Below are 11547 nucleotides of genomic sequence, written 5' to 3' on the forward strand. Positions count from 1 at the left end.
CACCCAGGGTATAAGCTGAATGTTAAAAACTGTTAGAGATAGACATATGATAAAAGGGGGGAACCCCCCTGTCTTTTGCTAAAGCAAGCCCACGCAACCGTGTGAGAGCAGGAGGGCATCTGCCTGGCCAGCAAAAGGGTTCAGCCTCGTGCCTGGGTGCTGTGGCTCAGCCCGATGATTCCCCGCAGGAGATGGGAATTGTGATGGTGAATGGCCAGGCCATGAAATGCTGCTGCCCCTCCCGCTACAGCTCTCCTCACCCCAGGATAGCATGGAGAAGTAATTGAACTCTGGCTTTCCAGCTCATTGGGTGCCTGCGCTGCTCCGGCGCTGCCCCTTGCTCAGCCCCAGTGCTGATCCATCCCTCCACCCTCTCCAAAGACCCCCATACTACATCAGCCCGTGACTTGCTGCAGTACCGGCAGCTTTTCCTGGCATCTCACACTGTTAAAATCCAGCTGCATCATCACTGTGAACCAGGTTGTGAACCAGGTGTTCGCATCCCACCTGCCCAGCCCCAGCGGCTTTTCCAGAGCCTGGCACAAGCACCCACATGTCCTGCCAACCCTGATGGGCACATACCGCCCATCAGCCCCAGCCTTACCGCAATACAATGCCTTAAAAACTTCTCAGCAACACACAATTTTGCTCACTTTAGCTCTGATTTTTGTTTCACTTTGGGCTTTTGTTGGTTTTGTCCCTATTGCATTTTTAAATTGTGGTAAAGCAAATTTGTTATTGACATTCTGAAGTGCAAATGGGGCCAAGCAGCGTGGTGGGGAGATGGTGGTCTCAATACCTTAACAGTGTACAAATACTTGAAGCTGAGACTGGCCAGCTCGGAGCAGCGCTTTGCCACACACAACCTCAGCAAGTCACCGAAAGCCCAGGCAATGGTCACATCTTTAGCAGAAACATGTTGGTCTCAGAGGAAGCACTGCGAGAGGAGTGATGGGGGCAGCTGTCAGCAGGCAAACAAACCAGCAGTATAAGTTCATACAAGCAAACCTCTGAACTTCCACAAACCAAAGAGCAAATAAACAAGTCTGAATAGCACAATGAGGGCTGTGTCTGGTTTGTACAATACAGAATTGCCATTTATTATTTTCACGTTGCCAATAAATAATTGCCTTTATGTAGAACAAGAAAAGTCAAAATTAAACTCAGTGCTGCTGGAGATGTAAAACTAATCCTTAAAAAAGTGCTTGTGACTGAAGGATACCACTGCAACTGAAGTGGGAGTGTAATTTGGTTTTTCCCCCTCTCCCTTGGTCAGCTGCCCACAACTTTCCCAGATGCTTTCCGGGATGACACTTGCAAAACTTAGTCCAAGCTCAAGGCAAATCTGTCCATAAAACAAATAATAAAAGGCCACATCAACAACATTGCAGGTACACAAAGGTTTTTAAAATCAGAGAAAAATTGTGTTCAGATGACACAAAAAGAAATTATGCAAAAAACTTGCCCAGCTTTGACAAAAAAAATGAAAATTGCAACTAAACTTGGTGTGAAAGTTGAGAAGACAGATAAGAGTCTAAACCGGTGGCACTTGGAGGATCCATGTTTCTGGTAGCGGCCAGTTTTGCCAGGTGAACGTGGAACCCCGCGTGGACATGTGGCATGCACCATGTGTGAGCCGCTGCCCTCCTGGCTGGCCCAGCCCAGCGCCCGGCTGTGCCGCGGGTGATGGCACCGGGCACCGGCACCACCTCCCCGGGTCACCCCTGCCGCAGCCCGGTGGGGTCAGGCACCGCGGCCGGCCACCACTGCCGGCACTGCCTGCGGCCACACGGGACGGCTGCCCCGGGCTGGGTGGGGGTCCCAGTGCCAGGCCCGGGGGGCTGCCACAGCGAGGAGGGAAGGCTGTGGGGAAGAGGAGCTGCTCTGGAGCAGCTGTTCGGGCTGGCTGTGCCTGTGGCTTCACACTACCGCTCAGAGCAGGGGCTGGCAGGCAGCACTGGTGACCTGGCAGTGCCCACGCTGGCAGCGCCATGTCTGAAGGCACCCACGCTGGCCCCCGGCAGGGCCTGCAGCAGTACCAGTCCTACCTGGTGCTGGCTACAGCACTGCATGAGGAATCCAGCTACCCGTGGGAGCGCGAGGCATGAACGGGGGCCTTGATGCCTTCTCATCTGTTTTAACTCCTGCACATCAGCATCTACCCATGCATGCAAATGTCCCTCCACCCCCACCAGCACAAGGTGGAAATGGATGGTCACTAGCAGGAGGCAGCTGTCAGTGCGCCAGGAGATGCCGGCACGGACGGACAGCAAAACAGAGCGTGCTGTGGTTGCAAACAGTTGTCTCTTTTATTATTCACACCACTCTTGCCAGTGTCACTGAGCTGCTGTGCTGCCAACTCATTACCAGCACAGCTGATGGCATGGATCACGTGTGTCAGCAGCTAGAGGAGCCCCAGCCAGCTGAAGACATCCTATTGTTTGAGTATGGTTACAAAAGTTGGATAAAAAATGAGAGGATAAACCTTAAATCAAATGGTATTGTATTTAGCAAACTGATTATTTATTTTCCGCACTATGGATGCCTCTGCCTGCTGTCAAAGCAAAGATGTTACATTTTCACAGTGTATTATGAAATCATATACAAAAAGAAAAAAAGCAGTGACCTCATGTTGTGTGAAGAGACATGTCTTGGAGGAAACAAAAACGAAAAATGAAACCAGAGCAAACGCTCGGCTCGTTAAGCAATTCTCCACCTTGGTTCATAAGTGCATCATGGATTCAAATTCATCAATTCGCTGTTTGGTGTTTCCTTTTCTAATCCTCCGGTAGGAGATTGTGTTGTATCTGGAATAGCTGTGTCTGGAGATATCATTTTTTTTCCCCAAGCTGGGCTGCTCCCCTGGTTTCTCCACCTGGGAGTTGCAGCCGGGGCTGGTCAGAGGAGATGCCTCTTTGCTGCTGTCCTGCTGTTTTAGACAGGACGCCTCGCTGTTCTCCTTCTTGATTTCAATCACCTGAACTTCATCCTCTTCAGTGTCCTCCTCCTCCACCACCTTCTCCTCCTCCTCCTCCTCCTCGTCCGCCTCGTCCTCCTCCTCCTCCTCCTCGGCTGCGTTCCCTCTGTCAGTGCTGGCTGCAGGGGTCTCCGCCGCCTCCCCGCCAGGGCTGGCCACCGTCCCCAGCTCTGTCCCCCCGCTGCCCGCAGGCAGCCCCTCGCTGCCCGGCCCTGCAGCGACACAGGGGGAGTGCGAGTGAGGACGGGCTCAGCACCGCCTTCATGCCCCCGTCATACATGCTCTTGATGGCACATTGCCCTTGGTGACTTCGCCGGCTCCTGCCACCACAGCACCCCTCCCGCAGAGACTGCTTGCTGAGGAGTGCCCCACACCTCCAGGCTGGACCTCCTCTCTGCGGGTGCTGGCATGTGCTTTAGAAAGGCTCTGTACATCCTCAGACTCCTGCATTTTTTAATGCCCATCTCCTTTGTACCCCTTTCCCACCGTGCCCTCCCCTCTACCCTCCTTTAAAAGGAGAGGCAATGAAGAGCATCATGGTCAAGCCTTGAGGAGGGAAGGGCAGCAGAGCACCCCACCTGCGCCCCAGGATGGGGGCACTGTGCCTCCCTGCTCACCCCAGGTCTGCCCCTGCCCCCTCGGACCCGCGGCCAGCAAATACCCTCCTGCAGGACCCTGCTGCAGTGCCTTCCCAAGCAGCCGCCCCACAGCTCTCCGGTTATCGCCTGGGGCGGGTGCTGGACTCCATTAGCCAAACTCCCGGGTTTTGCACCCATCCCCATGGGGCAGACCCCGCCACGGGACCAGAGGGTCCTGGCTCCCTGCGCCTCGGTGCTCCGGGCTGGCTCTGTGGGAAGGGAAGAGGGAAGAGGAAGAAAGAGGGAAGAGGGAAGAGGGAAGAGGGAAGAGGGAAGAGGGAAGAGGGAAGAGGGAAGAAGGAAGAGGGAAGAAGGAAGAGGGAAGAGGGAAGAAGGAAGAGGGAAGAGGAGAGGGAAGGGAAGAGGAGAAGGAAGGGAAGGGAAGGGAAGGGAAGGGAAGGGAAGGGAAGGGAAGGGAAGGGAAGGGAAGGGAAGGGAAGGGAAGGGAAGGGAAGGGAAGGGAAGGGAAGGGAAGGGAAGGGAAGGGAAGGGAAGGGAAGGGAAGGGAAGGGAAGGGAAGGGAAGGAGGGAAGGGGAACCATTCCACAGACAGTGTCCAGCTGTGTCTTCAATGCAGCAGTACCCCGGTGGAGTTCCCCTGGGACAGGTCCTTCCTTCAGTGGTGGCTGCCCAGGCTGAGATGGCTATCTCCAATTTGTCCTGTTTGGCACGCCTCTGCATTAAATGATGCTTTAGAGTAGCAACAAATGGTCTATTCAATATTTTGCCTGTGGGGTCCTGAGTATTAATTAGACTAAATTGGTTGGGTACTAAAAAGCTGCCTGCAATTTAGAGATAAAGTGCTTGTGGCTGGGGTGGGGGAGAGTGAGGGAGGGCTGTGCAAGATCGTTTAATAGGTTTTATTGTGCACTCATAAAGCAACACAGCTGCAATATGGATGTCAGCTCTAAGTGGGAAAGCCTCCATCGTGATTCACCTCCTTAAAGCCTATGCAGTTGCTATGAAATACTGTTTTGCCCATGATGAATGTTTGGGGTCCTTTTCCTTTTGTTAATCAAAGCAAAGTTTCTGTTTACAGGTCATGGCCAATACATCTTGTAGAGCTATGTTCAACAATGCTAGCTTTGCCAGGACTGTGACAGCTACTCTGGGTTGTTAATCTGCTCTCCTCCAAGGAGGGGTTCATATTTATGTGGCAGCTGCCCTACAGAAAACATTGACTTATTGCGGCTGGGTAGATGTGTAAATGACAAAAAGAATCCAGCATAGCCAGGTGCCAGGGAGTGGGGCAGAGCCACCAGTTCTGTGCCCCCGCTGTGGTCTGGGTCAGTGGTGGGGAGAACATCATTACCAGACTGTGGCCCAGCTGCCCCTCATCCCACAGCTGCCGAAATTATAAGAGGGGCAAGAGCCAGTGGGTGGGAAATGTAGAAAGGCAGCAATGCTGAAAGCCCACCCACAGAGACACATAGCTTTCCTCCTTTAATAATAATAAAATACTCCTCCTTGTTGGAGGTGTGGCTGCATTTTGCATAGCGTAATTATGTATGTTCATCTATGTGTCAATACATTTTAACTTGTGGCCAGGGATGGGCAGCAAGCACTGTCCTGCAGCCCCGCTCACCGCAGGAGGCAGGTGTGAGGTCCAGCCTGGCTCTGACTCATTTTCACATAGGATGAAGTAGAGAAAGAGCCAGGAGCAGATATTTAGGAGAGCAATTTCCTGCCAGATACCCAGGTGTCAGGGGGATTTAGGCAGCTGGTGAGTCAGGCAGGAGTTTGGGTTTTGAGGCCATGCATTTTTGTCTGGCAGCCTCCCCAGGTTATCCCCTGAGCTGCCCTGCATAGAGCAGAAGATAAAGCATCTTCCAGCCTCACAAGGCTGTTGGAGACCTCCTGGTCAAAGACCCCACAGTGTTTTGATGCCGCACGGTCACAGAGCTAGGTGCAAACCTCAGCAAGAGGGTTACCAGCCATGTTTTCTAAGGTGCAGCAGCTCTATGGATGAGAAATGTGTCACTGCTCTCCAGAATATAAGGGTCTGACCAAATTAAAAAGAAATTACAGCCACCAGTATGTCACCATCTTTAAAGGCTACTTATTGCTATGCTTCGGGAAAACCTCACATCACACAGCATTTTGCATTACCTTCCTCTGATTCCTGGCCGTCAGTCCCCATGTCCTGGATATCAGCTGACCCCTGCTGTAGTGTCCCATCGTTTTCCTCTTGCTTTTCTTTAGGAAATACAAAGCACAAGAAACGGACTGATGGAGCAGTTAGTGATGATAATTAGGTTCTAATGGTTGCAGATTGGCAGCAGACTTTCAGAGCGGATTTAAAAATTGCTTGTTTCTTTACATACTTTACATCTCATCTTGTGTAACTGCTAGCTCAAATTTGTCCCTAACTCTGAATTACTCTGAGTTATTATTACAACTACCGCAAGCTAGGAATTTTGACTAACACAGAGCACATCCCATTATTCATAAGGCTACACATAAAACAGAGCTTTTCCTTAACAGAACCCTTTAAGAAAGGCAGCCTTGTGCTTTACCTTTGCTTTGCTTCTCTCCATCAAAATCCCCACGAACTATGTCCTCTGCCACTGAATTTCTGTTTTCCTCCTGAGTTTCTTTCACAGGCAGAGCATCAGGGCTCATTTCTGCATTGATGTAAGGAACCATCCCGACGGATTTTGCTATTTCATCGATGACACCGATGACCTGGAGTGGGCCCTTCTCCGGGGGTACGCTCCCGTTGCACTCAGGCATGCTGGATGCTGCTGGGACTTCTTCTGTCATGCTTAGGGCCGTGCCGTGCCTGCTGACTGGGGCCGTGCACCTCCGGGCCCCGCTCCTGCACCCCGGGGTGGGGAGTGCTTCTCCTCACCCCTTCTCCCCCGGGGATTTTGTTCCCCCACGCAAATGACCAACAAGCGTCTCCTCTCCCACGGGTGCTGCAGCAGAGCAGGGTCCGTGGTCACACCATCAGAGGTGCCCAGGGCTGGCCAGCGGGCTCGGGGCACAGGGCAATCCAATCAGCACCTCACTTGTTGCTGAGGCTCTGCCCGTTGCATAATTAAATGCACCATTTTAATTTACATAAACAAACAATCTGAAGCAAGGAAGCTTTTGTGCTGGCGTGGAGAGCGGGTCTTTCAGCATGTCAGCCCCGCAGTAATAAACAGAGATTTTGTGCTCTGGGCACAATGGCCCTTTGTGCCTCCGCCTGGTCACAGGGACGACGATTGTTCTGACCTCTAATCCCCGCAGGGTGACCACCTTCCGTAGCATTGCTGCCACCTAACCCGCTTAACATTCCCCATCGGGTTTGTGTGCCGATAAACCTCGCCGTGCCGCTGGCTGGACAATGAGCACATTTTGTACTGGTCAGGGAACAAACTGGCTACCGGGAAGGGCACATGCCCTGCACACGGCGCACAGCCACGCTCCTCTGCCACGCAGCCTTAGCCCAGCCACATGTGTTTGAGGGGCAGGGTCACATCCTGCCAGATGCTGAGCATCTGCAATTAACTGCTGAGTGAAATGAATCCCCAGGGCTCGGCCCTCAGGGACAGGACTAGACGATGAAAACCAAAACACAAGCCAAAGGGGCACTTTGTGGCAAGACATGAAGCAAGGTGGCAGGTGCCCGAGGCCGAGCCAGCCAGCCCATGGGATGCCTGGTGCCTGCTGACACCCCACTGGGACACCCCCCCCCAGCACCCAGTGGTCCTCCTCTTTCCGTGCCCACACAACAGCGCCACCTTTTGCAGAAGCATCTTCTGGCCACAGCAGTAGAAACTCTCGTCAAAGGAATATAAAAGACCCGAGGGACAAGCGTAGCACTTATATCAGTAATTACCAGTCAGACCTAAAGCCAGCAGGAGCGTTTCACAGAGGGAAGCAGGAGGATCGCCCGAGCAGCACCGCGGCATTTTCTGACCATAGCTGAACTCATCTCAACCCTGGTGCCCAAAGCCAGGTTTACATAAGAGTGTAATCTCCTGTGTGAATGACTTTTTGTGTTTGTATAATACAACATTTTTGACATCGTTGGGCTTTAGGATTTGGAAGTCCTCTTGTTGAGTTCAGACCTTGATTAGAAATGAGTCCACAGCCTTCCCACTGGTTTTGTTCATCTGAGTTTGCATCTTAAAATCAACATCTTTTCATCATTGTTGCAAAAACGAGTTTGGTGTAACTGATTTATAAAAACGTTCCTACGCTGAAAAAATTTGTCCAAGAAAAATGGATGATGAGGTTTGAAAGTGAGTCACTGGGATGCAGTGGTAGGTGCCCACAGAGGAGAGGGTGGGCACCTGGCACAGGCTGGTGGCTGGAGAGAAGAAGGTCATTTCTACTCTCATCATGCTGTTTCTATGTCTCTGACATAATCCAAAGGGCCCTGCAGGTGATTTCTTGTTTGACAGGTCCTGTCCCTCGGGTTTCCCTCGGTGTGGAAACACCACTGAAAAAGGTGCACCCCGCTCGGTGCAGCCGGCACAAATCCTGCACCAGGACTCAAGTGTAGGGCAAACCTCCAGCCAGGCTCCAAACCTGAAATAACCTGAAGCTGAAAGCATGGCACCAGGCTTGGCAAGCGGAGAGCCCTGCTGTCCCAGAGCTACCTCGGCCCTCACAGGGACAGGGACAGGCATGGGGACAGGTGCTGCCCCCACCTCCCCAGGAACCTGCCTGCTAGACTTCTTGATTGCAAAATTATATTGAAACAATTTTAGGTATTTCCTGGGGCCATCTATTAGTTACACAACCAGTTCTCGACAATTCATATTTTCCCAAAAGAGCGCCCTGTGGTCAAAGCACAGTTTGCATGAATCTATTATAAATCATTTTTCTGTGTGACCTTTAACACAGGAAGTTTCCATCTGAGCTATCCTTTGCTAAAATTTCAGAAACAGCACCTGGGATTTCAAAGGCATTTGGGGCACAATGGGGATTCAAAAGCTGGCGAGGTAAATCGTTAGAGCCACAGCGATTCCAATTCATTCCAGAAATAGGAAGAGGCCACGATGGCAGGGTGTGCGCATGGTGGGTGTGTGCAGGGGGTGTGCAAGGGGTGTGCAGGGTGTTTGTAGGGGGTGTGTGTGTGTAGGGTGCATGCAGGGTGTGTGCAGAGCTATGTAGGCTCCTCTGTCAATAACTCTCTGCTCCCCAGTTTCTGCTCCAGTCAGAGGAGAAGCTCTAGAGCAGAAGCCACATAACGCAAGGCCACCCACAAGCCAGGACAGGATGACAGGCATGGTGGCACTGGGGACAAATGTTCCCACCGCTGCGCACAGCCAGGAGGGGTAACACTTCACTTGTGAAGACCCAAAGAAAAACTGTGGATCACATCAATAAACCACAATCAAGCATTTCCATTTTGTCAGCAAGATAAATACCTTATGTCTATGAAAAAAACTCATACCTTTGGATTCCTCTTCTATAGAAAAATTCAGATTTTTAACTTTCCACCCAGCAGAGGGATGAAAGGAAAGGCGGAAACACAGGTGTTCCCCTTGGCAGAGCTGTGTCAGCAGCAGCCAGCCCCATCACATCCTTGGGGCCAGGATGCTGCTGCTGCCCTGATGCTCCCATGGGCCATGCTTGGCTTCAGAGGCAGCTGCAGGAGGAGCGGTGTGTTTCCTCCAAAAAACAGAAATACATGCCAGAGTGATGCAGCAAGGGCATGCTAGTTACAAACCACCGGCACGTGCAGGGTAATTCAAGTTTTGCAGTGTTAAAACTAGGCAGCTGGTGCTTTCTTCCTGGCAAAGACATGCAAGGAGTCTGAAGGGATCACTGATGAGGGAAGAGAAATTCCTGCCTGTTTGAAGGCATTTGCCTAGGGTTGTTCTCCCCAGACTGTCCCCAGGAGCTGAGGGGGCTGCCTGTCACCCCCAGGTCATCACAGTGACTGGGAGCCTGGAAGCTGCTCAGATGCTGCAACATTCCCAGCGGTCTTTTTAAGCAGGCAGAGTTATAGCCGGGCTTGGGAAAAGGAAAAAGTAGCTGCAGGTTCCTCCCACCACAGGCAGTTATTTCTAAACAGAGCTGGGCAAAACCAGCTCTCAAGGCTAGGAAAACATTTCGTTTGCACAGACCTGAGGCGGCATGATTTCTGCCTCTTCAAGCTCTAAAAAAAAGAAAAAGCCTGTACTGAAAAAAACAAAGTTTATGGAAGCAATTCAGGCTGCAGACCTTCCCCTGAGCAGAGCATGGCCAGAACAGAATCACAGCCCTGCTCCCGGCCACGTCCACCTGCCCTGGAGAAGCTCCTGTCCCCACCCACCCACGGGTGCCACCGCAGCATTTCGCGGCCGTGCAGCCTGGCATTGCCTATGGCAGCAGCGTGGCATTGTCATCCTCTGCCACAGGCCACCAGCTCTGCACCGAGTTCGCAAGGCCTCAGCACTAGGACAAGTCAGGTGGGTGCTGTCTGGGCTTCGCTGGCTTGGCCTCATGCGACGGTGATTTCTGCAACCGACCAGGTGCCAGTGGTGAGTTTGCTTTAGTTTTGCTTATCTGTGTGTGGCACAACTGGTTTTATATGGAGAGCAGTAACAAGCAGCTTGGGTGTGCTGGGAGCACAGCAATAAATTCTTGGCTTTCTGTATGTCTTAAGTTGTGCTCCCCTTTGGCCTTGCAGTGGCAGGCGGGATGAGATCAGTCACCCACGACAGCTACGTTTCATGATCTTCTTTTAAGTGCTGCGAAAGCTGGGTGCAACCAGATGGTCCACGTGAAAACTTTTGAAGCAGCTGCATGAGAAAGGAAACGTGGGGTATGAAAGCAGAAATCAGCAGAGCAGAACTGCACGGGGGAAGGCAGAAACAGCCAACCCTGAAAAGCATGCAGAAACACCGTCACTGAAGGCACAGCCACGGGCTTCAAGCACAATGAAATGGAGCAAAATCCAGGATGTGCAGAGACACGGGTCAGACAGAGAAACAGCAGAACTCCTCACATATTCCAGGGCTGGACCTTCAATCTGTGAGGGGAGAGTTTTTTGCAGGACAGTACAGCCTTGAAGCCAGAATGATTTTCCACTGGATTTGAAATGTTCCCAGCAGAAGCCACAACCTCTTTCATGGTTTTGTGGAAAAAATCTTCTGCACTAGACATTACAGGCCAGGAGAACCCAGCAAAATCCCCGGAGATATCACAAAGGTCATACAAAAGGGTAAGGCTGGCTAGAGAGCTGCAGGCCAGCGTGGACAAGGTAAGTCTCAGGGCAGCAGAAGATGCACTTTTAGGCCCTTGGAAGTCATTGCTGCAACGCCCCATGCTCAGTGCTGGAGCCGCAGGACCCGGCGCCTTTAGTTAAGGGGCCATGCCCACGCGTCAGGAGCTGCCGAGCATCCCCCAGCACCAGCCTGCCTCTTTGCCAGTGCAGAGTCAGCACCACAAGGCTTTGCTGCTACAGCCAAAATAGGTTCTACCAGCTCTTGTGCCAGAGATGCCTCAGCTCTTGTGCCAGAGATGCCTCAGCTCACTCTTTGTGGTGCTAAATCAAGCCAAAAGATTTAGGACCCAAATATTCCCCTCACCTCAGATGGGTTTTCTGCCTCTTTACTGCTAACCCAGGGGCTGAATACCATGGTAGTACCTTGCCCATAGCTGATGCAGGGACTTGAGTTCAGGGAGGGGTTACGTAGATCTGGGCACTGGGAAAGATCCAGTTAAGAACTCTTACAAGGTCAGGTTCAGTAGCATTCAGCAAATTAATTAAGGGTTTCAGTTTGAAAAGGAATTGCATTCTTCAGAGCAGCCACACTTCTTTCGGCAGTAAACTCAGGTTGCCCCCTTCATCCACAGGGGATAAGAAGGGAAAAGGTAATCCCTTGGCTGTTAGGAAACCAAGCAAACCCTTCAGCGACCCCATGATCAGTGACAACTCCTCTGCTGAAGGTCTGGAGCACCTTCCCATGCGTGTCACTTGGAGCCCCAGCCCCGTGAACCACGGCA

General features: G+C 51.9%; 1 protein-coding gene across 1 annotated transcript; it reads right to left on the reverse strand.

Annotated features, from left to right (window-relative positions):
• Window positions 1–2496: 2496 nt before the first annotated feature.
• ERMN (ermin) lies at window positions 2497–6581 on the reverse strand. Its single transcript, XM_080399292.1, has 3 exons — window positions 6132–6581; window positions 5725–5811; window positions 2497–3189 (listed from the first exon to the last, which is right to left on the reverse strand). Exons 1-3 carry the CDS (start codon window positions 6376–6378, stop codon window positions 2723–2725), a joined length of 801 nt encoding a protein of 266 aa, XP_080255418.1. The 5' UTR covers window positions 6379–6581; the 3' UTR covers window positions 2497–2722.
• Window positions 6582–11547: the final 4966 nt, after the last annotated feature.

This window comes from Falco punctatus, assembly GCF_963210335.1.
Source record: "Falco punctatus genome assembly, chromosome: 8".
Classification (NCBI taxonomy): Eukaryota; Metazoa; Chordata; class Aves; order Falconiformes; family Falconidae; genus Falco; species Falco punctatus.